Source organism: Podarcis pityusensis (assembly GCF_964106645.2).
Source record: "Podarcis pityusensis genome assembly, chromosome: 10".
Lineage (NCBI taxonomy): Eukaryota > Metazoa > Chordata > Lepidosauria > Squamata > Lacertidae > Podarcis > Podarcis pityusensis.
This window is the reverse complement of record NC_138035.1, coordinates 4,816,119-4,842,250: the sequence shown is the minus strand read 5'-3', so window position 1 is coordinate 4,842,250 and position 26,132 is coordinate 4,816,119. Positions and strand designations below refer to the sequence as shown.

The following is a 26,132-nucleotide window of genomic DNA, read 5'->3' as shown; positions in this document are numbered from 1 at the left end:
CAAGCACGTCAAAGTGCAAGTAGATAAATAGGTACCGCTCCGGCAGGAAGGTAAACAGCATTTCCATGCGCTGCTCTGGTTCGCCAGAAGCGGCTTAGTCATGCTGGTCACATGACCCGGAAACCGTACGTGGCTCCCTCTGCCAATAAAGTGAGATGAGCACCGCAACCCCAGAGTAGGTCACGACTAGACCTAATGGTCAGGGGTCCTTTTACCTTTACCTTTATTGACCCAAAAATGAGGTTCAAAATTTAGGCTCGTCTTATACACGGGTAGTGGTGAGGGGGAAATCCTGAAAATCGCTCACCCGCTGGAACACAGCACACAACCACTCACATCTTAGCTGCCTGATCGCCACCATTAGCCCTCCTGCTTGCTGCTGTGGCAGCCAATAGACAGCTGCCCTTGTCACAGCAAGCGGGAGCATGATTGGCGGCCACTGGCCACGGTGCAGAAACCACCTATCAGCTCCCTTATTGCTGCCAGCGGCCACCAATCACGCTCCTGCTTCCTGCGACAAGGTCAGCTGTCTACTGGGTGCCACAGTGGCAAGCAGGAGAGCTAATGGCGGCGATCAGGCAGCTGCAATGTGAGCGGTTGTGTGCTCCGTTCCAGTGCGCAAGCGATTTTCGGTATTCCCCCCGCCCACAACAATCAGGTGGCCAATGCCGGAAATTGCTCACCTGCCAGAACGAAGCGTTTTTAAGCGGTGATTAGCCACTTGATTGTTGGGGAGAAGATGCCAAAAATTGCTCACTCGTCAGAACGAAGTGTGAGCCCAAGATAATAAGCAGCAATTGTAAGCAACACGAGTGGTTGTGTGCTGTGTTCTGGTGGGTGGGCGATTTTTGGCATTCCCCCCAAATAATCCTCCCCAAAAGCTCAATCCCCCTCTTTTTTCTCAATTTTCAGGCCCCCAAAAGATATCTTATAGATATCTTTTCCATCTTATAGATGGAAAAATACAGGTATTTTATTTCCACTGTTTCCTGTGGTGACATGACCATGTTGAATGCTAATGTTCTCCTTCTCCATTACCTCAAGGCTGCCTCTGGGGCTGGACCAGAATAAAGGGAAGCTGCTATCGAATCTTTTCCGACCCTTTGAGATGGCATGTGGCAATGGTAAGAGGGGCCTCTAAGTGCTTTGAGTGGGTCCAGAAAGAGCAAGGGCACAAAACACAAGATATGCTTGAGAGTCTCTGCAGAAGACATGTTATGAATCTCAATCCCATGGCCATGTTTTTTATCCCAGGAGGCCATCTTTTGCATCTCAAGAGCTGATGAGATGTCATTTATGGATATGAAGTGAGGTTTTCCTTCACTAGGCCTTGAGCAACCAGCTCAGTTTATCAGTTTATCTTTCTTCTCAGATTCAGATGAGGCTGAGGAAGCTCAGGACCATTGCCTGGAACCACTAGGGGGCTGGATGAAGGCCACTGAAACTCAATCCTGGAAAGGTTCTGTGGGATAGTGATTGGATAGATACGCTCTTCATAGGCTGGAAGTAGGCAGGCCTTCTTTAAGATGCCTTGAGATGGTGGGCTCATCATCCCAGAAAAGACCCATTGGCCCCAAAGGCTGGAGTACTTACTCAGGTTTGAAGAAGGCTCCAACATGTTCTGCTTTCAAATGAGCCTCCAGGGACAGGTAGGTTCATAAATGATGCCCATTTGTTGGGAATAGCATGGAGAACCCAAAGTACGTTAGAGAGAGTCAGAACAGCTTATGCAATAAGGGATGAGGCAAGCAAGATCCACAACAGCCACTGAACACACATTTGAAGAACATGGCATTCCCCCAAGAGTCCAGGGAGCTGTAGGTTGCTGTCCGCAAGGCTACAGTTCCCATGGTCCTTGGGTATAAGCTACATGTTTATTAAAGGTGCTTGAAATGTTTGGTGTGGGAGTCATTGAAGCCCACCAGGAAAATAACAGCCGTGTGAGCACCCTGAGGGATGCCATTTGATGCACCAGCTAGTTGGCTTGCTCAGCTCTGACCTCAAGGCTGCCCTGTCTAAATAAATAGCAATGATGTTCCTGCTATGATAGGGCACGTCCCTGGCATTCTCCTACCATGTCCTGATTAGCCAAGCTCATCTGAATAGAATGGGTATTTTGCCAGGTACTGTTCCTCCTTCCGGGAGGGAATATATTAACAGATCAACACAGCTACCTGCACTTTTTCATTCTTTCAAGGCAAGGCTTTCAGTTCTCCTTGGGGACAGGTTGGCTGTTGTGTCCAGCTTCTGCACAAACATAAAATGACCACTACGCCACCGGACATTGCCCAAGCATGCTGCATGATGGATCTGGCAGCCTTAAAAGTGCACATGCAATTCATTAGATGGGCATTGTAATGGGAATTGGGGGTTGCTTGTGCGTAAGTTGCTGCCACTCTCGGTGAGGTTGCCTGGATAAACCTTTCCCTGGCTGGACAGTCCTGATTCCGCGTCTGTCTCAGTCACTGGCAGAATCCGTCAGTGGGCGTTTCCTGAACTTCTTCCAACATAAAAGTTCCTTGACGGATAGTCTCTGCCTAGCCTCCCTGCGCGGAGGTTTTCTGCGCAGGGTGGGTGTGGGCAGTGGAGGACCAATGCTCTCCCCGCTGGTCTCTGGCGAAGAGTCCTGGAGCCATCCCTCCGAAGCCTGCCTCTGCCCCCCTTTCTCCCTGGTGTAACGCTGATTTCCTTCCCCGGTCACTGAGTCCCCTCTTTTCCTGCTGGGACCTTCTCCGGCATCGCTCGGGAGCCCTTCCTCCACTCCTGACTCCGATGGCAGTTCCCTGACAGGCATGATGGGGGGAAATTTGGCTTTGAAGCACATTTTAATGAGAGCAACTCGATTTGGCATGTCCTGAAATAACACACATCAAAACAGAGGCATCATTTGAAATTTCGTTTTCCCCCAAAATATTTTGAACAAACATACAAACGACATGCAGTGTACATGAGTAAGATAGGCACGTTAGGAGGCATGCACGCACAGACACCACAGAATTTTGAGGGGCCCCGGGCACATCCTTGAAGATTTGTGGGGCTCTTGGCCCCCTGCCCAGCAGTTGGCGCCACTGTATTAGAGGAAATTGTGGGTAAAGTGTATTCTTGAAAATAACACCCAAAGCTGCAGTATATGAGGTGAAATTGCAAACAAATGTTTTTATACTGGGGCAATGTCCACTCAAATACTGCTCAGTTCTCCCGAGAACTTTTCTTTTTATAAACAAAATCACAAACTGAAAGTGGAGAATCTAATTAAAAATCAGACAATGAAGAAACTGAGTGAGACACAAATGGGGATATTGCACCGTGCTGGATCTCAGTTGGCCCAACAAAGCTTGCATTTCAATCAGTCACATGTCCAGAGCTGGATTTCCACGTATTGCGACTGCACTATTCAACCTTGAGCCTGACTTTGAGGAGAATTCAAAGTTAAGTGTAGCTGCATAAAACTCATTCTTTTTTCCACCTCTCAGAAAATCTGCCGTATATTTGACCCGACTTCTGAGCTTGCCTCTATCCATGATATGGAAGAACTGCGTTCAGTGTCTGACATGCTTCTAATTACAAATGTACTACGTGTCTGGATTGGATTGTCAGGCAAGGATAAGGTGAGTCTCCAAGGCCTTCTCCTCCTCCTCCGTCAGCACTGTTGGAGCTGATAGTAAATGAATTCAGTGGGAAGATTCTTCTATGGGGCTTCCCCAGCTGATGAAATGCTATGAGAAGGTTTTCTGGACTCAACATACTGGAGGCCAATACAGTCATGGTGGGCTCCCGGCTGATGTCTTGCAACTCAAATAATGTTGTCTGTGGTTCTTTTGGGTGGAATCATCAAGGAGTGTGCTGTGTCTTGGAAGTGTCTCCTTGTGATCTGTTCTTTCTAAAGAACATCCCACCTCTCTTGTCCCTACAGGATGGAAATTGGAAGTGGACAGATGGCTCTGTTCCCGAGTTCCTACCGTGGCCTAAGGGAAAACCTATGACTAGATACAACTCATGTGGCTTCTTGTTTCGTGCAGACGGTAAGGAGTCCACTCTCAGGGCTGGTACTTTGGAGCTGCCATGCTCAAAGCAATGCGGGTTGCAGTAGTTTCTTGATTTCTACTGCGGGTGTGCGATGTGCTCCTTGCCTGCTCTTAGGCCAAGAGTGAAGGACTTCCTTTAGAGCCCTTTCATCTGTTTGGTAGAGATATTTCCAAGTTGCCTTACAAGAATCTAGCCGTCCCAAGCATAGCTGTCAACTTTTCCCTTTTCTTGGGAGGAATCCTATTCGGAAAAAGGGAATTTCCCCTAAAAAAGGGAAACGTTGACAGCTGTGTTCCCAAGGTGGCTCAGACTGACAGGAAACACCATCCTAATCCCCTTTGCTTTCCACTCAAGGTCCTCCCCATAGATGCCACCACCCGCCTTGGCCAATTTAGTATTGGATGGGTGGCTGGGTTTCTTCTGAATGGGAGAAGAAGAAAGGACATTCTTTGCAGGCACCATGGGGTGTGGGGGTGCATGTGTTTTGAGGGTGTTGGGGTCCCAGCAGCAGCACACCACGGAGCCCCTGATGTCACTCTGCCTAAACTCATTTCTCTTTTTCTTTCCAGTTTTTTTGAGATTTAGAGCTGACGATTGCCGATATGAAGAACCCTATATTTGTGAACATGAGCCAGCATCTGCATCCTCCTGACCTGTTCGCTCTCCCTGGCTGACCCCATCAAATCTCAGAAGCTTCCATCCAACGCTGTCTTTCTACCTGCGCCTTTTTCAGAATATGAAAACGTCAGAGGTGCCCTTCTGCCCCATTCCAGTGGCCCATCTATGCCAGCGTCCTGGTCTCACAGTAGCCTGCAATAGATCTAATTGAATCCTGCAAGTAGCAAGAGCCCCCTTCCCTGGGAGCCCAGGATGAAGAAACTTGGGGTTCACCAACGTCAGGAGGACAACAGCCTCCCCTTCCCTAATAGATGCCTCAGCGCATTGTGAATTTAAACACATGCCCCTGAAACAAGAACCAATTCCTTTCCTTTATTACTTCCTGCCCCTCCCAGCTGACTGGTCTCCAATATCCTGATTCAGATTGCATTTAGGACATTCAACTGGTCTCTTTTACTGTGCAAAGAACCAATGCACTTTTATGGCAGTGTCTTCTAGAGTCCTGGGAAGGGTGGAGCCTTAATGAAAGCAATCCCTCTGCAGAGAAAAAATGACTGTTTGCAGGTGCGGCTTGATTCCAAACCACACCTGCAAAACGACAAAGTGGGGCTTCCAGCCAGCCCCCTTGCAGCTGTGCTCTCAGCACAAACCAGCTGCTTGTCGCGGAAAGGGTGTCTCCAAAGGGGCTTCAGTCCAGCACTAATTAGATGAGAGAAAGACCCCCCCCCCAGCAGCAGTAGGACGTTCCCAATGGGGTTTGCTCTTAACACCGATCAGTGGTGAAGAGGAGGGCCTCTGTGATGCACTTTCCAATCTGTAAGAGAAATCTATGGGGGGGGGGATCTGTAATGCAACCAATTCAAGGAGCGCTTGCTGTCCCCATTCCTGCTTGCAAAGGATTAATTAGGAGCTCACTTTCAGCTCCCAATTGTCCCTTTGTCCCCACCTAATGTTACACAGAAACATAAAATTGTGGAAGTGGAAGGGACCCTGAGGGTCATCTAGGCCAACCCCCTGGAATGCTGGAATCATAATGAATACATCCCTGGCAGGCTGTCATCCCACCTCTGCTTTCAAACCTGCAAGGAAGGAGAATTCACCACCTTCTGAGGGCGTCCATTCCACTGTCAAATAGCTCTTACACTCAGAAAGTTCTTCCTTGTGTTTATCTGGAATCTCCTTTCTTTTAACTTGAATCCATTGAGGATGTAGTTGGGAGGGGAACAGCCTTGCAGGTGCCCCACCCCTCGTATAATATATATAAGATGATGGGGACTGATGGCAACAGATTTTGAGATGCCAAGAATTCTACTGGACAATGAGCAGGAGAAGGAACCTCCTTCACTGCAGATCCCCGACCTTTTCATCATTCTGATGGGGAAGCATACTTTTTAAAATATGTACATGCCTCTGCACATATGTTGCAGAAGTAAATACTCATATATTGCATCAGCCTCAGTGGCTTCTCTTGTATAGTTTTATTGCTTTATTGTTTGGCGCCCAGCCACGCTTCCCCTTCGAGCCTCTGCAGCTTCTGTTTACGCAGTGTGGCTTTAGAGCGGTCGTAAAGCAATTAGCAGAATTACACAGCGCCTGTGTGTCGAAAGGGCAGTAAATCAGTCCAGACGGTTCTTCTGTCCTAATATCTCTTTATTGGAAACAAATAGCGTATTTCCAATCCACAATCAGCCATCCGTATTAAGCTGCATCGTCTCTGCCTCCTCTCTCTCTCTTTGCAGCGGCTGAACTGAATGCTTTCGATTCCCACTCAGCTCACAGCATTCCAAGCTGCTTTCCTCAAGTCCTGGCTTACTTCCCTTGTAAGCCCGTCCCTTCAGGCTCGAGGCATAGAAGGTTAACCCTTCACTACACCCAACAGCTTCTCTGTCATTTGTGCATCCACTTCAAAGTGCTGGCTAAGACCTTTGACACGTTGGCAATATGGTGCCTTGAGGGCAATCAACTCCTCTATAAGCTTTGATATTGAGATGGAGGCATCCCAGGGAGTCTTCCCTTCAGTTATCCCCAAAACCCTCCAAACAAGACGCATGGCAAAGAGCGGCTAATCTGGAGTTCTGCGTCAGATTCCCAGCTATTTTCTGTGTCAGAAGTGGTGAGGAAACACACAAATTTACAGTACCAAAGAAAGCAGAGGCCTATATCCAAGCATTAATGGGAAATAGTCTCCAGGTGGGGCTAGCAATTGAGCACTAGAAGATTTTTATTTTTCATAACAACACACAAGTTCAATATGCAGACTGTAAGAAATGATTGGAATAAGGAACTGGAACTTTCATTATTACCCAGACATTGGGGAAATGTACTAGCTCCAATACCTAAGGTGTTATTAGATTTTAAATTAGGACTAATACAACAGAAAATAATATTTAGTGTTTATTGGACCCCATTATGGTTGCATTAAAAGGGGTTGGCTAAGATAGCTCAGGACAAAGAAAAGATTGGAAATTTTGGAAGAGATAAAGGAAAAGGAAAAAGATTTATGCCAAACTCCAGGAAATGTGAAAGCGAAACAAAACATTAAAACGTTACAAACTCAGATTTCAATACTCTTGAACCAGGAAATTGAATGGAAAATAAAAAATGTCAAAACAAAGAAACTTTGAATTCTCTAATAAACCGGGAAGAATGTTAGCTTGGCAATTAAGGAAAAAACAAAAAGAAAAGGTGATAAACAAATTCGAAGATAGGGGGAAATTATTGATGATCCAAAGGAGATAACTAAAAAAATTGAAAACTACTTTAGGGAATTATATCAAGACGGGAAAGAAAACCAAGAGAAAACAGAAAAATACAGTGGTACCGCGGGTTACATACGCTTCAGGTCACATACGCTTCAGGTTACACACTCCGCTAACCCAGAAATAGTGTATCTGAAGAAGTGTGCGTGCACACGAAAGCTCATACCAAGAAGTAACTTAGTTGGTCTTTAAGGTGATACTGGAAGGAATTTTTTTATCCAGAAATAGTGCTTCAGGTTAAGAACTTTGCTTCAGGATGAGAACAGAAATTGTGCTCCGGCGGCGCAGCGGCAGCAGGAGGCCCCATTATCTAAAGTGGTGCTTCAGGTTAAGAACAGTTTCAGGTTAAGTACGGACCTCTGGAACGAATTAAGTACTTAACCCGAGGTACCACTGTATTTATGTCAAAATAATTTCCCGAAGATACCGGATGAGAAAATTAAATGGTTAAATTCTCCAGTTACTATGATGGAAATTCAGCAGACAATTTCCAATGCAAAACTTCCAATGGAAAATACCAGGCCCAGATGGTTTACCAGCTTCTTTTTATAAGAAATTGGAAGAATCCCTAGCACAACCGCTTCAGGAGGTTATGAATGAGATATTATGTAAAGGGAAATTGCCAGAATTGTGGCAAGATGCATTCATAACACTAATCCCGAAGCAAGGTACAGATTCAACAACAGTTCAAAATTATAGATCGTTATCCCTCTTAAATAATGATTATAAACTCTTTGCAGATATTCTGACAAATAGATTAAAAAGTATACTAAAAGACACAATACAGTGGTACCTCGAGTTACATATGCTTCAGGTTACAGACTCTGCTAACCCAGAAATAGTACCTCGGGTTAAGAACTTTGCTTCAGGATGAGAACAGAAATCGTGTTCCAGCGGCGCAGCAGCAGCAGGAGGCACCATTAGCTAAAGTGGTGCTTCAGGTTAAAAACAGTTTCAGGTTAAGAACAGACCTCCAGAACGAATTAAGTACTTAACCCAAAGTACCACTGTAAATGAAGATAAAGCAGGTTTCCAACCGGGATTCCAAATGAAGAAGAAGAAGAGGAGTTTGGATTTGATATCCCGCCTTTCACTCCCTTTAAGGAGTCTCAAAGCAGCTAACATTCTCCTTTCCCTTCCTCCCCCACAACAAACATTCTGTGAGGTGAGTGGGGCTGAGAGACTTCAAAGAATGAAAGATAACATAAGAACTGTAATTGACATATTGGAGTACTTGGAGGCAAGAAGTGACAAACTGCCGGTATTACTTGTCCAGTGGCACCTTAGAGACCAACTACGTTTGTTCTAGGTATAAGCTTCTGTGTGCATGCACACTTCTTCAGATACCTGTGTGCATGCACACAAAAACTTATACCCAGAACAAACTTAGTTGGTCTCTAAGGTGCTACTGGACAATTTTTTGTTTATTTTGACTGCGTCAGACAAACCAGGCTACCACCTGAAGCCGGTATTAATGTTTGTCAACACGGAAAAGGCATTTGACAATGTGTCATGGAATTTTATGAAAAAATGATAAAATCAATGGGCCTGGGGGAGTCTTTTAATAGGGGCACAGAAGCCATTTACAGGAATCAAAAAGCCAAACTGATTTTCAACAATGGAATAACAGAAAGCTTTAAAATAACTAAGGGAACAAGACAGGACTGTCCACTGTCCCCATTACTGTTTATTTTGATCCTAGAAACGTTGACAAGGAGGATAAGAGCAGATGAAGGCATAAAGGGGATAGTGGTGATCGGGAAATCATTTAAGCTAAAAGCTTTCGCAGGTGATCTTATAAGAACAACAGATAATCCATTAGAAAGTCTGCCCAAAGTTTTGGAAAGAATTAATGAGTTTGGTCGGGTGGCAGGATTCAAACTTAATAAAAATAAAAATAAATTGTTGGTGAAAAGTATTTCAGAACAAGATAGAGATGATCTGCAAACAATTACTGGTATTACAATCAGTAAAAAAGTTAAATATCTGGGAATTTGGCTTACAACAAAAAACATTAATTTATTAAAGGATAATTATGTAAGGTCGTGAAAAGAGATTTAAAAAGACCTAGAGATTTGGGGTAGACTGAATCTCACATTTTGGGGAAGGATATCTGCAATCAAAATGAATGTGCTAATGAAGACGCTTTTTTTGTTTCAGTCGATTCGGGGGGGGAGGGAGGATGCTTCAAGGAGTGGCAAAGGGATATATTGAGGTTCACCCTGATGTTGGGAAAGATGGAGGGCACAAGGAGAAGGGGACGACAGAGGACGAGATGGTTGGACAGTGTTCTCGAAGGTGCCAACATGAGTTTGATCAAACTGTGGGAGGCAGTGGAAGATAGTAGGGCCTGGCGTGCTCTGGCCCAGGGGGTCACAAAGAGTCGGACACGACTAAACGAATAAACAACAACAACCTTGAAAAACAAGATGTGGCCTTTGAAGTGCACTGTTGGTGGTGTGAACACTCTGTACCTTTACTGCAGAAGACCAGGGGCAGTTCTTCTGACACTAACACCCCCTTCCCCCAAGTATATCAGGATGTGCTCATAACAGCCCACAAAATGCATCAGCTGGTGGGCAGGATTTCAATCTATATTCTGATTAGGCAAAGGAATGTGATGTTTCATGCTTTGTCTTATCTGCTGATGGAGAATGGATTCCTCTTGATGATGCCGAGTTGCAAGAACATTTGCTGATGTTGACGACATTGGGAAAGTATACACCAGTCTTATGCACTTGTGCATTTGGATCAGAAGAGGACAGCAAGGAAGGAAGGAAGGAAGGAAGGAAGGAAGGAAGGAAGGAAGGAAGGAAGGAAGGACCCAGTGGATCAGGGGACCACACAGCCCTGCCATTCCACTTCAGTTGCACCCTGCGCAGAAGGTGATATCCCCCCCCCCCCAATTCCAGATCAGGAAACTGAGTGGACAAAAATCTCACCCAGCCATTCATGATCACTCTGAAGATGTATTTGTGGTAGAACAGACACTCTCCTTGTCCATCTCAACCAGATTGCCTCACTCTGAAGAAGGACCCCCTTTTTCTTCCTTAAAGTGAGGGAAAGAGGTGGGGCTTCATTAGCTAACACAATACACTCAAAGTAAGAGGCGCTGTGGAGAGAAGAAGCAATGGCCACATTTTGTAAAACGGGTGGGCAGAACCAGGAGCACTCTTCCTAGCTTCTTACTTCCTCCTTGCCTAGCATGACTCTCCTCCTTGCTAATTTCCACTTCATAGCAGCTGGATATATTTCAATCCACAGTGGCTTTCAGGTGAAAGAGATCTTTCTGTACTTCTGTGTTCTGATGCAAAAGATCTCAGTGTATGTTTGCGTTGAACCATTAGGCTTCCCTTGTGCTGCCAAGTGTCTCTCACCACATGCCATTGCCTACCTATCAGACTATAAATGACACATAAAGACCAGCTTCCCACCCAGGCATAGCTCAACTGGAACACTTGAATAAGAAAGAATCAGCAGCTCAGAGAGAGAGAGAGAAGCTGAAAAACCAGGTGAGTTATCTCCCCCTTTCTGATCTCTTTGACTCTCCATGCTGGCCTTTAAATGGCAGCTATATCTCCAAAGTCCTATGCGGCCTAGGACCCTTGTACCTATGGGACCGCCTCTCCTGGTATGCCCCACGGAGGACCTTAAAGTCCACAAATAACAACAGTTTGGAAGTCCCAAGTCGCAAGGTGGTTAGATTGGTCTCAACTAGGGCCAGGGCCTTTTCAGTACTGGCCCCAACTTGGTAGAACACTCTGTCACAAGAGACTAGGGCCCTGCGGGACTTGACATCTTTCCACAGGGCCTGCAAGACCCTGCAAGACAGAGCTGTTCCGCCTGGCCTTGGTTTGGGCTCGGTCTGACCCTTATGTTTCCCTCCCCTTATGGTTTTGATTTATGGGCTACTATTAAAAATGAGGCCGCCAACCTAGCAGTTCGAAAGCACATCAAAGTGCAAGTAGATAAATAGGTACCACTCCGGCGGGAAGGTAAACGGCATTTCCTTGCACTGCTCTGGTTCACCAGAAGTGGCTTTGTCATGCTGGCCGCATGACCCGGAAGCTGTACGCCGGCTCCCTCAGCCAGTAAAGCGAGATGAGCGCCGCAACCCCAGAGTCAGCCAGGACTGGACCTAACAGTCAGGGGTCCCTTTACCTTCACCTTTACTTTATTCTATCTGGGTGAGATAATGAGTGTTTTTTCTGTTAGAAAGCGAATGCCTCGCCTCCTGACCGATGGATAGAGGAAACTCAGCCTAGCAATTATGTGTTTTGTGTTTTCTTTCTCCAGAAGCAGATGGGGCCTTCCTCTGACCCCAGGCTCAGCCTCCTTTGCACCTGCCTTGTTCTGATATGGCAGCTCTCCTTTGGCTTCGCAATGAAAACAAAAGAAGCAGAAAAAAACTACTATGGTCCCACTGGTAAGGTATCATTTCATCTCGAAGGTGGTTGATGTCTCCTTAGAGAAAGAGAAGCTTCTGGCAGCATTAGAAAGCCAAGTGTAGATCCATTGGCATTTTTGCCCAACCTCTCACGTGCCATTTTGGTTAAATTATCAGATCCAGCAATTCCAGCCAATCTTGGATGATGCGTATTGTATTTCATCAGTTTCCTAGGATAAAATAGTTGTATCCCTTTCTGAAGAGGTGAGTTTTAGCCACTGTGATCCATGTGCTGGTCTTGGTCCATGCTAGACTACTGTAATGTGTCGTGTGTGGGTCTGGCCCTGTAGACTGTTTGGTTCAAAATGACAGAATCCTGTTCTGTTTACAGCACGCAGCTTGAATAGCACTTAGATCGTACCAGTTTTAATGTCTCCCAGTGCATTTCATCGTGCTGACTTTAACCTTCAGGCCCCTGAATGGGATGGACCTATGAAATCTGTGGACTTGTTTGTGCCTGTATCCTCTTCCTTGCACACGGACGTTCCAGTTGGATACTGGTCTGTCCACCATCTTCATCTGTCAGTAGGTCTTTTCTGAGGTGGCTGCACACCTTTGGAACCCGCACCCTCAGTATAGTTGCAGTGACCAGCTACACTTTTCAGAATCATTCTGGGTTTAGTAGTATTTATTTCCTAGTGGTTTTTTATTATTGGTTGAAATAAGATTATCTATTGCTGTTATTCTCATTAGCTTTCCTTGGCTGGAAAATGGGCAGGTAAAAAATTTAATACAATGAAAATATATGTCATATTGGACACCAAGAAAGTGGAGGACCCCATGACCTGGGACGTCTTTGAGGACGTTCAATTTCCCTTTGGCTTTTATGACACCCCAAAAATATTTTATTTCCACTGTTTCATGTGCTGACGTGACAATGTTGAATGCTAATGTTCTCCCTCTCTGTTACCTCAAGGCTGCCTCCGGGGCTGGAAAAAAGAAATGGAAAGCTGCTATCATGGCTTTACCAACCGGCTAACATGGCACGAGGCAGTGGTAAGAGGGACCTCTAGGTGCTTTGGGTGGGTCCAGAAAGAGCAAGGGCACAAAACAGAAGATATTCTTGAGAGTCTCTGCAGAAGACCTGTTATGAATCTCAATCCCATGGCCATCTTTTGCATCTCAAGAGCTGATGAGATGTCATTTAGGCATCTGAAGTGAGGCCTTGGGCAACCAGCTCAGTTCATCAGTTTATCGTTCTTCTCAGATTCAGATGAGGCTGAGGAAGCTCAGGACCATAGCCTGGAACCACTAGAGGGCTGGATGAGGGCCACCAGGCTGAAACTCAATTCTGGAAAGATACAGGTTATGTGGGATAGTGATTGGATAGATACGCTGTTCATAGGCTGGAAGTAGGCAGGCCTTCTTTAAGATGACTTGAGATGGTGGGCTCAACATCCCAGAAAATACCCGTTGGCCCAAAAGGTTGGAGTACTTACTCAGGTTTCATGAAGGCTCCAACATGTTCTGCTTTCAAGTGAACCCCCAGGGACAGGGTAGGGTCATAAGCAACAACCATTTATCAGGAACAACTTGGAGAACCCACCATACCTTAGAGACGAAGTGAGCAAGATCTCCAACACCCATTGAACACACATTTGAAGAACATGAACTTCCCTTAAGAATCCTGGGAACTGTAGGTTGCTGTCCGCAGGGCTACAGTCCCCATGGTTCGTGGGTAAAACCTACATGCTCTGAATGTTTACTGAAGGTGCTTGAAATGTATGGTGTGGGAGTCACGGAAGCCCACCAGGAAAATAACAGCCGTGTCAGCACCCTGAGGAATGATATCTGATGCACACAGCTAGTCTGCTTGCACTACTCTGAACTCAAACCTGTCCTGTCGCACGCCTGCCCTGTCAGATCAACAGCAGAGATGCAGCAGTGGAACAAGCCAATTGGGTGCCTGGGGTGGCGCGCATGCCCTGCGTCCAGAGGCGGGCCCAGCTGGGGCAGGACTCTCCGCTGGGCCTCCGAGGAGTCTGCATGCCTCCTCCCACTCAGGCACCCCACAGCTGATGGGGAGGTGGCGGGCAGACCATTTGGGGCAGTGTAGAACCTGCAGGCAATCAAGCCACCGCGTCACTCCCAGGAGAGACACATAGCTCAGGTGCGCTGCAGGCCCCGCGGTGAGTGCCGCCCGGCATTTTGTCACCCGCCTCAGTGGCAAAGTGTACCGTATTTTTCGCCCTATAGGACGCACTTTTTCCCCTTCAAAAATGAAGGGGAAATGTGTGTGCATCCTATGGGGCGAATGCAGGCTCCTTGGCTTCAGCGATAGCAACGCGAAGCCTCCGAAGCCTGCGCTCCGGAGTCTTCGCGTTGCTTTCACTGAAGCCAGGAGAGTCTGCTCTTTGAGGCTGGCAGTGGGGGAAAGCAGCGCTTCCCCCCATCGCCAGCCCCAGAGGATCGGGGGGCAGCAGGAAGGCGCGTGACGCCTTCGCGCTGTTCCCTGACCCCGCTTTGAGGCTGGCGGTGGGGGAAAGCAGTGCTTCCCCCCATTGCCAGCCCCACAAGCTGGGTCAAAAAGCCCGCAGGAGCCACGCAGCCTTTAAGGAGCGCGCCGCTCTTCGGTGCTTTTCCCCAAGGAGGGAGAAGGGACTGGCTGGCTGAGTCAGTCCCTTCTCCCTCCTGTGGGCTTTTGCGGGAGATGGGAGAATTCCCCCACCTCCTGCAAAAGGACCCAGAAGCCACGCGCTCTTTAAAGGCTGCGTGGCTTCTGCCGGTGGGGGAATTCCGCTACCTCCTGCAAAAGCAGAGGGAAGGTCTTGGAGTAGCACACAGGCTGCGTGCAGCCTATCCGCTGCTCCCAGAGCTGTGGGGGGGAAATCATATTTTTTTCCTTGATTCCCCCCCCCCCTGAAAACTAGGTGTGTCCTATGGACCGTGTGATGGGACGATGAGCTGCTTGTGTGTAAAATCCAAGTCCCTCAGAGTTTGGTCAAGTTTGCAAACCTCTGTCTGTAACGGAGCCCCTTAAACATGGCTCCGTCAGTCGCTGGCAGATTCCGACAGTGGTTGCTTTCGGAATCGCTTCCAACATAAAAGCTCCTTAACGGAAACACATCTTCTGGACTCTCTGCGTGACAGTTTCCGGCGAGGAGTGGGTGTCCCTACAGGAGGTCCTGAAACCTCCCCACTGTTTTCGCTGGAAGTGTCTCTGAGCCATCCCTCCAGCTCCCTTTCCCTCAGCTCAGCTCCTCTCCCCCTACTGGTTCCCTCTTCAGCTGCTGAGTCTCTCCCAACCTGTGTGAGCCCTTTCACTTCCCTTCCTTCCGATGGCAGTTCCCTGACATCCACCTCCCCTCCAGGGCCCCCTTCATCCCCTCTCGCCCCCTCCTCTACGGGCGGTGAGGAGGCAAAACCCCGGAATGAACTTCCTTCATCTTCCGATGTCCCGAACACTTCTCTCCACCTGTTGCGGTTCCTGGTCTCGAAGTACTCCTCCTCCTCAGAGTCCATCTCCCCTTCCCCTTCCGAGTCCGAGAATCCTTCCAACTCCTCCTCCTCATCGGTGGTCCCAAAGTATTCCCTCCGGAACCTCTCCACAGGCTGAGGTTTCCTTGGGAACCTTTGATGGAACGTTTCTATCAATACCTCGTCATTGATATCTTCTGCCATTACCCAAGTGTTTTCTGACTCCGGTTCTCCTTCCCACGCTACCAAATACTCCACCTGATCCCCCTTCCACCTGGCGTCGAGGATTTCTGCCACATGGCTGCTGCATTCCCTTTCTTCTATGACCGGTCCCCGAGTGGCCATCCCTTCTCGTCCCCCCTCATACGGTGACAGTAACGACCTGTGAAATACTGGGTGCAGTTTCATGTGGTTGGGTAACCGGAGCCTGAAAGCCACTGGGTTGACCTGTTGAATGACCTCAAAGGGACCCAATCTCCTGGGTCTTAATTTCTTACAACCTCCTTTGAACGGCAACCCTTGGGTTGACAGCCACACCCTATCTCCCACCCTTATGGTTTCACCTTCCCTTCGGTTCTTGTCTGCCTGCCTCTTGTATTCTTCCTTCGCCCTTTCTAAGTTGAGTTGGAGCTGACGATGGATTGCTTCCATTTCTTCTACAAAATGCTCGGCTGCCGGGACGCTCCATCTCTCCCCTTCTCCCCCTGGGAAAGCCCTGGGATGACACCCATAATTAGCCAAGAAGGGGCTCATCCCTGTGGACACATTCTCGGCATTGTTGTAGGCAAATTCCGCCAGCGCCAACTTTTCTACCCAGTCATTCTCTCTGTCATTGACATAACACCTCAGGTATTGCTGGAGGACACCGTTTGCTCTTTCCGCCTGCCCGTTGGTTTCAGGGTGCCGGGCAGTCGAAAAGTTGACCTCCACCTGCAGTAAGCTCATGAGCTTCCTCCAGAACCTGGAAGTAAATTGTTTTCCTCGGTCTGAGACCACCCTCAATGGCACCCGTGCAACCTAAAAATGTGTTCTACAAATAACTTCGCTGTCTCTTCCGCCGTGACTGCATGCGAGCAGGCTACAAAGTGGCACATCTTTGTTAGTAGGTCTACCACCACCATGATGGCTGTTTTCCCCTTGGACTTCGGCAGATCAGTCATAAAATCTATCGACACTGCCTCCCAAGGTCGTTCTGGGGTTGGTAAGGGTTCTAATAGCCCCGCCGGTGCCCGCCTCTCCCCTTTGGCTCGCTGGCATTGCTCACACCCTCTTACATACTCCCGTACATCTTCCCTCACCTTAGGCCACCAAAATTCCCTGGTGACCAACCACATGGTTTTGTGTTGTCCAAAATGCCCCGCCGTGGGGCTGTCGTGCAACTGCTTGAGTACCCTCCCCCTTAAGTCTCCTTCAGGGATATACAGTGCCCCTTTGTAATACAAAGCTCCATTTCTTTCCTCGAAACCCCCTGGTTCCTCTCCCTCACCCCTAAGACCTCTGAGCTTATTCTGGGCGTATTCATCATTCTCTGTTTCCTCTACCAGTTCTCTTTGTCCCACCAATGCGGCCCCACACACCCAGCGGTCCTCTGGAATGACATGTCTCTCTTCGGGTGCTCCCTCCCCCTCCAAATATTCAGGTTTGCGTGAGAGAGCGTCCGCCCTAATGTTCTCTGGGCCTGGCACGTAACAAATCTCAAAGTTAAATTTGGAGAACTCCTGGGCCCATCTCACTTGCCGTTGGTTGAGCACTCGTGCCGTCCTCCAATACTCTAGGTTCTTGTGGTCAGTGCACACTTGCACCTTATGTTGTGCGCCAATTAGCAGGTGCCTCCATCTCCGGAACGCCTCATGAATGGCTAGTAGTTCTCGGTCATACACCGTGTAGTTCCTCTCGGATTTGTTCAGCTTTCGCGAAAAAAAGGCACACGGTCTCCACTCTGACTCCTCCTTCCCTGGCTGCAGAAGCACCGCCCCAATCGCTCTGTCTGATGCGTCAGTTTCCACTCTCATCGGTTTTTGTAAATCCACATGCAGGAGTTGTTGTTCCGAGGCGAAGGCCCTTTTTAGTTCCTCAAATGCTCGCTCCGCCTCCTCAGTCCAAACGAACTTCTTCTTACTGCTGAGACAGTCCGTAATGGGCGCCGTCAGGTGGGCAAAGTTTCGGATGAACTTACGATAGAAGTTCCCAAATCCTAGGAACCTCTGCACATCCTTCCTTGTTTTGGGTGTTTTCCATTCCAGCACCGCCTGGACCTTGCCGGGATCCATGGCCAATCCCTTGTCTGACAGGCGATACCCCAGGAATTCCACCTCCTTGGTATGAAACTGACACTTCTCCAGTTTCACCCACAGCTGGTTGGCTTGCAGCCTGCTCAACACTTCTCTGACGTCTCTCACATGCTGCTCCTCATTCTCAGAATACACCAACACGTCGTCTAAGAAGGCCACACAATTCTTGTAAAGCAAAGGCCCCAGGACGTGGTTCATAAACGATTGAAAGCATGCGGAGCCTGCTTGTAGGCCGAAGGGCATAACTAAATATTCAAATGCCCCTAAAGGGGTGAACATGGTGGTTTTCCATTCATCCCCCTTCCTTATTCGTATCAGGTTGTACGCCCCCCTTAGGTCCAGCTTTGTGAAAATCTTTCCCTTCCGCACCCTTGTCAAAATGTCGTCAATCCTGGGCATAGGGAAAGCCACTGGTTCTGACACTGCATTTAAGGCCCTGAAGTCACACACCAGCCTCGGCTTGTTCGTGTTTTTTTTATCCACAAAAAACACTGGGCTGCCCCCCACCGCCCTGGACTCTCTGATGAACCCTCTCTTCAGGTTCTTGTCAATGAACTCTCTTAGCTCCTGCATCTCTCTGTCTGACATGGCGTACAGCTTGCCTACAGGGAGCTGTGCCCCAGGGAGTAAATTGATTTGACAGTCAAAGGGTCTATGCGGAGGTAGTTGGTCAGCTTCCCTTTCGCTGAAGACGTCGCGGAGATCTGCGTATTGTCGTGGTACCTTCACGTTCTCCGTTACTTCAGTCCCTGCTAGGGTGGCTTGGGCCCCTGCCAAACCCTTTCCCTCTTTGCAGTGTTCTAAGCAATGTGCTGAACCAAAAGAAACCACTCTCTGATGCCAGCCCACCAGCGGATCATGTAACGCTAGCCAGCTCATCCCCAATATAATGGGAGCTCCTCCCAAGGTGGCCACATTAAACGCTATCAGTTCGGTGTGCCTTGCCACCTTCATTATCATTGGGACGGTCTGCAAGCTGACTTCTCCTCCCAACAGCTCCCTGCCATCGATCGTGGTCACCTGCAGGGGGTTGCTTAAAGGGATCGTCTGTATCTGGTGTTCAGCTGCAAACTCTTTGCTCATGAAATTGCAGGAGCTGCCTGAGTCCAACAGCGCCTTTATCTTTAGAGGGTGTCCGTTTGGCAGCTCTAGCGCCACTTCTATCACTAGGGCGGGTTTAGGAGGTTCTGGCGTGGGCACTTTCACTGCTCTTTGGCCTGGCTGCTGTGCCCCGACGGTGGCAGCCAGGCGTTGGCTTTTACTTGCTCCGGTATTTCTTCCTCTCTTCCCTCCACAACTCCTACCATCCCTTGCCATTCCTTCCTCTGGGGGCAGACTCTGGCAAAGTGACCTGGCTGTTGGCAGAGATAGCATTTCCGGGCGCCTTTTCCCTCCTTCTTTCCCCCCTCACTGGGCTTTGAAACTGCGCGCGCGCGCGCTGTTCCGATTTCCATCGGCTCTGCCGGCGGGAAAGTTGGCTCTGGAATGTCTGGAATGCGGAACTCCTTCCAACGTTCCCCCTTCCCTTCCCGCCTCTCCAATGCTCTCGCCTCCTGGCGCGCTCCTATGGTCAGCGCTGATTTGGTCAGCTGGTCCATAGACTCCGCCCTGGGCGCCCGGGAAAGTTCGTCTTTCACAGCCGAAGAAAGCCCTTCTTCAAAGAGCATTTGAATGGGTTCCGCCGATAGATCCCACCCCAATTTATGGATCAACATGGTGAACTCAGTCCAGTACTCACGGACAGATCGGCTCCCCTGTTTGCAAGCCATTAACTGTCTGCGCACCACTCCCTGTTCAATATCGCTGGAAAACATCAGATCCATGGCGCGAAAGAACTTCATCGTGTCCTTTAGGACGTCACTATTCGCTGCCATCAGGGGTCTAACCCAGTCTCTCGCCCCCTTTTCAAGATGCCCAATCACGAAAGCCACTCGTGATTCCTCGTCAGGGAATTCATCAAACTGCAGATTGAGGGCATATTGCATCTCTGTCCGAAAGCCATGATAGTCTTTGGGCTCCCCCCCAAACTTCTGCACCAATCCTGGTACCTTTCTGGCGAGCTGGGTGTCTTTCCCCTTTTTGTCTGCATCCTGAGCCCTCCTCTCCTCAAGCCTCGCCGTCTGCAGCGCTAGCTGGACCTCCAACACCCGGTACCTTTCTTCCAGGCTTGGACCCGCTCCAGCTCCTGCTTCTCCGGTTCCGGCTGGGTTGCTCATGATGCCTTCTCCTGCACAAGCTGCTCACGGAGACTGTCGGAATGCTGTGATGGGACGATGAGCTGCTTGTGTGTAAAATCCAAGTCCCTCAGAGTTTGGTCAAGTTTGCAAACCTCTGTCTGTAACGGAGCCCCTTAAACATGGCTCCGTCAGTCGCTGGCAGATTCCGACAGTGGTTGCTTTCGGAATCGCTTCCAACATAAAAGCTCCTTAACGGAAACACGTCTTCTGGACTCTCTGCGTGACAGTTTCCGGCGAGGAGTGGGTGTCCCTACAGGAGGTCCTGAAACCTCCCCACTGTTTTCGCTGGAAGTGTCTCTGAGCCATCCCTCCAGCTCCCTTTCCCTCAGCTCAGCTCCTCTCCCCCTACTGGTTCCCTCTTCAGCTGCTGAGTCTCTCCCAACCTGTGTGAGCCCTTTCACTTCCCTTCCTTCCGATGGCAGTTCCCTGACAGACCGGTACGCCCTATAGGGTGAAAAATACAGTATTATTAAAAATAACACCTCAAACTGCAGTATATCAAATGATATTGCAAACAAATGTTTTTATATTGGGGCAATGTCCACTCAAATGCTGCTCAGTCCTCCCGAGAACTTTTCTTTTTATAAACAAAATCACAAACTAAAAGTGGAGATTCTAATTAAAAATCAGATAATGAAGAAACTGAGCAAGACACAAATGGGGATATTGCATCATGCTGGATCTCAGGTGGCCAAACAAAGCTTGCATTTCAATCAGTCACATGTCCGGAACTGGATTTCCATGTATTGCAACTGCAATATTCAACCTTGAACCTGACTTTGATGAGAATTCAAAGGTAAGTCTAGCTGCATAAAACTCATTCTTTTTTCCACCTCTCAGAAAGCCTGCCGTGTATTTGACCCGACTTCTGAGCTTGTCTCTATCCGTGAAGCAACAGAACTGGATTTATTGGCTAAAGACCTTAAAAGATCGCTGGAACTAAGTGTCTGGATTGGATTGTCAGACGAGGATAGGGTGAGTCTCCAAGGCCTTCTCCTCCTCCTCCGTCAGCACTGTTGGAGCTGATAGTAAATGAATTCAGTGCGAAGATTCTTCTATGGGGCTTCCCCAACTGATGTCCTCGAAATGTTATGAGAAGGTTCTCTGGACTCAACATACTTGAGGCCAAAACAGTCATGGTGGGCTCCTGGCTGATGTCCTGCAAGGCAAATAATGTTGTCTGTGGTTCGTTTGGGTAGAATCATCAAGGAGCGTGTTGTGTCCTTGGAAGTGTCTCCTTGTGATCTGTTCTTTCTAAAGAGCATACCAACTCTCTTGTCCCTGCAGGATGGAAATTGGAAGTGGACAGATGGCTCTGCTGCCGAGTTCTTACCATGGGCTGAGGGAGAACCTAATAAACATGGCATCAACTCATGTGCCTCCTTGTTTCGTGGGGACGGTAAGGAGTCCGCTCTCAGGGCTGGTACTTTGGAGCTGCCATGCTCAATGCAATGTGGGTTGCAGTATTTTCTAAATTTCTACTGAGGGTATGAGATGTGCTCCTTGCCTGCTCTTTGGCCAAGAGGTCGTGAGTGAAGGACTTCCTTTGGTGCCCTTTCATCTGTTAGATAGAAATATTTCCAAGCTGCCTTACAAGAATCTAGCCTTCCCAAGCATAGCTGTCAACTTTTCCCTTTTCTTATTCGGAATAAGGGAATTTCCCTTTAAAAAAGGGAAACATTGACAGCTATGTTCCCAAGGTGGCTCAGACTGACAGGGAACACCATCCTAATCCACTTTTGCTTTCTACTCAAGGTCCTCCCCATAGATGCCACCACCCACCTTGGCCAATTTAGTATTGGATGAGTGGCTTGGTTTCTTTTGAATGGGAGAAGAAGAAAGGACATTCCCTGTGGCCACCGTGGGGTGGGGGTACATGTGTTTTGAGGGTGTTGGGGTCCCAGCAGCAGCAGCACGCCAAGGAGCTCCTGGTGTCTGCTGTTGACTCTGCCTAAGACCATTTCTCTGTGTTTTTCCAGGTTTTGAGAAATTTAGAGCAGAGAGCTGCAAGAATGTAGAGTCCTATGTTTGCAAACATAGGCCAAATTACGCATCCTCCTGACCTGTTTGCTCTCCCTGGCTGACCCCATCAAATCTCAGAAGCTTCCATCCAACGCTGTCTTTCTACCTGCGCCTTTTTCAGAATATGAAAACGTCAGAGGTGCCCTTCTGCCCCATTCCAGTGGCCCATCTATTTCAGCGTCCTGCTCTCACAGTAGCCTGCAATAGATCTAATTGAATCCTGCAAGTAGCAAGAGCCCCCTTCTCTGGGAGCCCAGGATGAAGAAACCTGGGGTTCACCAACGTCAGGAGGACAGCAGCCTCCCCTTCCCTAATAGATGCCTCAGCCCATTGTGAATTTAAACACATGCCCCTGAAACAAGAACCAATTCCTTTCCTTTATTACTTCCTGCCCCTCCCAACTCACATGTCTCCAATATCCTCATTCAGACTGCAAGCCATTTAGGACATTCAACTGGTCTCTTTTACTTTGCAAAGAACCAATGCACTTTTATGGCAGTGTCTTCTAGAGCCCTGGGAAGGGTGTAGACTTGAAAGTCGATTAATGAAAGCAAGCCCTCTGCAGAGGAGAAATGACTGTTTGCAGGTGCGGCTTGAATCCAAACCACACCTGCAAAAAGACAAAGTGGGACTTGCAGCCAGCCCCCTTGCAGCTGTGCTCTCAGCGCAAACCAGCTGCTTGTTGCTGAAAGAGTGTCTCTAAAGGGGCTTCAGTCCAGCACTAATTAGATGAGAGCAAGGCAGTAGGACGTTCCCTATGGGGCTTGCTCTTAGCACCGATCAGTGGTGAAGAGGAGGGCCTCTGAAATGCACTTTCCCATCTATTTGGAAGGGAAATCTATGGGGGGGAATCTGTAATGCAACCAACTCAAGGAGTGCTTGCTATCCCCAAGTCCTGCTTGCAAAGGATTAATTAGGAGCTCACTTTCTGCTCCCAATTGTCCCATAGGATTACCTGCTCCACACCTTACACTGGATCTACTGGATAATGAGCAGAAGAAGGAACCCTCCTCTGCAGATCCCTAACCTTTAAGTCATTCTGATAGGGAAATGTAACTGTCTATAATGTGTGCATGCCTCTACAAATATGCTGCAGAAATAAATACTTCTATATTGCATCAGCCTCAGTGGCTTCTCTGTCATTTGTGCAAACACTTCAAAGTGCTGGTTAGGGCCTTCAACACGTTGGCCTTGAGGGCAATCTACTCTTCTATAAGCTATGAAACTCGTGGAAGCCTCTCAGGTAGTCTCCCCTTCAAGTATCCCCAAAATCAGAACTGTATTTGGGAAGCCAGTGGTGCCTGTCGAAGCTTCCGTTGCAACCGAGCTGAAATGGCTCTGCTCCACGTCATATCTTTGGACTCCATCAACCTCTGCTCTGATGGTGATTAACAACCTAAGCCTTTAATGAGGCTTCAGGCACGCTCCCATTACGCAGAGTATCCAAACAGCAGCAGAAGGAGAGATAAAAATATGTGCTACATCACTACGTTTATTTCTACCTACTCAGGACAGAAAGAATATGCATCTGCTCTCTGTGAGAGTCAGTGAACAACTGAAACAAAGAAACAGGAAACCAGTAACATCAACATCCGTCTCCCGTGACTTCCAACAGTCTGGAATGTCAGCAGTCTTGTGACTCCAAAAACTGCACAGGGGCACAGGAACAGAAATCTAACAGTGCCATGGGATTAGGCACTGCTCTTTAGATATTGGAAGATAGCTACCATCTCTCAGTCTCCTCTTTTCCATGCTAAACATACCCAGCTCCTTCAACCATTCCTCATAAAGCTTGGTTTGTTTGCTGTCAGGTCGTTGTTTATTTCGTTGACATTTGATGGGAGGGCATTCCACAGGGCAGGTGAGGAAGAGAGAGAGAGAGAGAGAGAGAGAGAGAGAGAGAACTGGCTGCAGACATGCAGAGAAGTGAATTTAAGAATTGAAAAATGAGAATTGGAGAAGAACCAAAATGGAGAGCCCCTCCCATCCCTACCTGAGGGGGCTACTGTACATTTGGGCCTCCCAGCTCCATGCTCACATTCATGTTCTCTGCATTTTCAGAATCTTCCTTGAGCACAATTGTGCTGGGCCCATGGGTAACCCGTGAAACGTGGTCCAAGACTGGTCCAGAATTCGAAGGTTCTGCTAGGAGTCAGTCCAACAGGGCCAAGGCAGGACATGAGGCAGGAAACCAGGCAAGGACAGGTACAGGATCTCAGGCAGGATCTGGCATACAGCAATGTTGCTCCTGCAACCTGGGGCAGGGTCCGACAGCCTTTTATCTTTGTTGGGGTAACAGCCGGTCCTGATCCCCCGACGACTCACCTCCTTGTTTCACCTAAAGGCAAGCACTCCTCCTGCGAGTACTCAGGTCTCTCCTTCTCTCAGACCTCAGTCTCTGCAGCTCGGGAGACGTCGGTGGGTTACTAGACCCAGGGGCCGCCTCAGCCTCCCCTGACCATACCAGTAGTGGAGCAGCGGTACGTGATGGCCCAGCTGGAGGCAAGGAGGTAATCCCTGCATCTGGAGCCAGGGCAGGCTCAGGCCCCTGACTCGGCCCAGCTGGGGTTTGTTGCAGGGGAACCTGTGCAGACTGGGACTCTTCAGGATCAGGCCCCTGTCTTGGTTCAGATGATGCCTGAGGCAGAGGATCCGGTGCAGACTGAGTCTCCTCTGGCTCTGAGTCTGAGCCCCAGTCCCAGGCCATCACAACACCTTTCACTCCCTAGTCATCCAAGGATCCAACCGCCTCTCTAGCTAGTCCCCTGCTTCTCCTAATGTATTTAAAGGTTGCTTTCATTTGTGACCTTTCTGTTTTTAGGAAAATGCTCCTCAGCTTCTATCAGCATCCTTCCTTGCCTGCTTGCATTCCCTTTGCCAGAATCTATGTTCCTTTCTTGTTCTCTTAATTTGGACAAGACTTCGCCTTAAAAGAATTTAGGATGAGCCCAGGGCCGTAGCTAGGGGGCAGCGAGGTGGGGCCCCCACGGGGCGCAGGCAAGGGGGGGGCACAAAATCGGCTTAAAAGATGCCTATAAATATGTCTATAAATAAAAATATCAATTATTGCCTCATAAAAAAAGATTTTTAATAGAGAGTGAATTGAATGTGGGGTTGGAGGAGAGGCAGAAAGAAGAGCTAATTTGTTCATTGTTGGGGGCACACTCTGGACGGTTCTACCTGTTAGGATATAGTTCCATTCCACCTTTAGAACAGGCATGTGGAGTTGTTGTAAGTCACATGTCTGTTTACTTCCAGTACAGTCTGCTGGGAACTTCCGTTGTATATAGCTTTTGCCTATGCTTTTTGCTTGGGCACGAAGGGAAGCAGACATGTGTTTCCTTTGTCCTGCTGCTGAATAAAATGCTGTAAATATGCTTACATCTGCCTCTGTCCGCCTCTTCCATTGTGAAGATTTATTCACTCTGCTGATAAGAGCGTGCTCAGTCTCTAAAGGTTTCTGAGGCTCGAGTTGCTGATTGATGCTGTTCCAAGAACTGGAGTTCGCTCGACTGCTGGCCGGTGGCTGGAGCCATTTAGGACATTCAACTGGTCTCTTTTACTTTGCAAAGAACCAATGCACTTTTATGGCAGTGTCTTCTAGAGCCCTGGGAAGGGTGTAGACTTGAAAGTCGATTAATGAAAGCAAGCCCTCTGCAGAGGAGAAATGACTGTTTGCAGGTGCGGCTTGAATCCAAACCACACCTGCAAAAAGACAAAGTGGGACTTGCAGCCAGCCCCCTTGCAGCTGTGCTCTCAGCGCAAACCAGCTGCTTGTTGCTGAAAGAGTGTCTCTAAAGGGGCTTCAGTCCAGCACTAATTAGATGAGAGCAAGGCAGTAGGACGTTCCCTATGGGGCTTGCTCTTAGCACCGATCAGTGGTGAAGAGGAGGGCCTCTGAAATGCACTTTCCCATCTATTTGGAAGGGAAATCTATGGGGGGGAATCTGTAATGCAACCAACTCAAGGAGTGCTTGCTATCCCCAAGTCCTGCTTGCAAAGGATTAATTAGGAGCTCACTTTCTGCTCCCAATTGTCCCATAGGATTACCTGCTCCACACCTTACACTGGATCTACTGGATAATGAGCAGAAGAAGGAACCCTCCTCTGCAGATCCCTAACCTTTAAGTCATTCTGATAGGGAAATGTAACTGTCTATAATGTGTGCATGCCTCTACAAATATGCTGCAGAAATAAATACTTCTATATTGCATCAGCCTCAGTGGCTTCTCTGTCATTTGTGCAAACACTTCAAAGTGCTGGTTAGGGCCTTCAACACGTTGGCCTTGAGGGCAATCTACTCTTCTATAAGCTA

The 26,132-nt window shown here is 48.4% G+C and overlaps 1 protein-coding gene across 4 annotated transcripts in view; it reads left to right on the top strand.

Annotated features, from left to right (window-relative positions):
* The window catches only part of LOC308486434 (C-type lectin lectoxin-Thr1-like), a 44,124-nt gene extending 21,184 nt beyond the window's left edge, over positions 1-22,940 (top strand). The window contains exons 2-5 of one of the 4 annotated variants that reach the window (XM_081023284.1): positions 12,767-12,846; positions 20,636-20,770; positions 21,083-21,194; positions 21,775-22,940. In XM_081023284.1, the coding sequence (XP_080879410.1) occupies positions 12,767-12,846; positions 20,636-20,770; positions 21,083-21,194; positions 21,775-21,857 (410 nt within the window). In that variant the 3' untranslated portion in view covers positions 21,858-22,940. Of the gene's footprint in view, positions 1-3,473; positions 3,609-3,913; positions 4,023-4,595; positions 6,074-12,766; positions 12,847-20,635; positions 20,771-21,082; positions 21,195-21,774 lie in introns of those variants that run through there. The other 3 variants (XM_081023285.1, XM_081023283.1, XM_081023282.1) reach the window with 3 other exon arrangements.
* Positions 22,941-26,132: the final 3,192 nt, after the last annotated feature.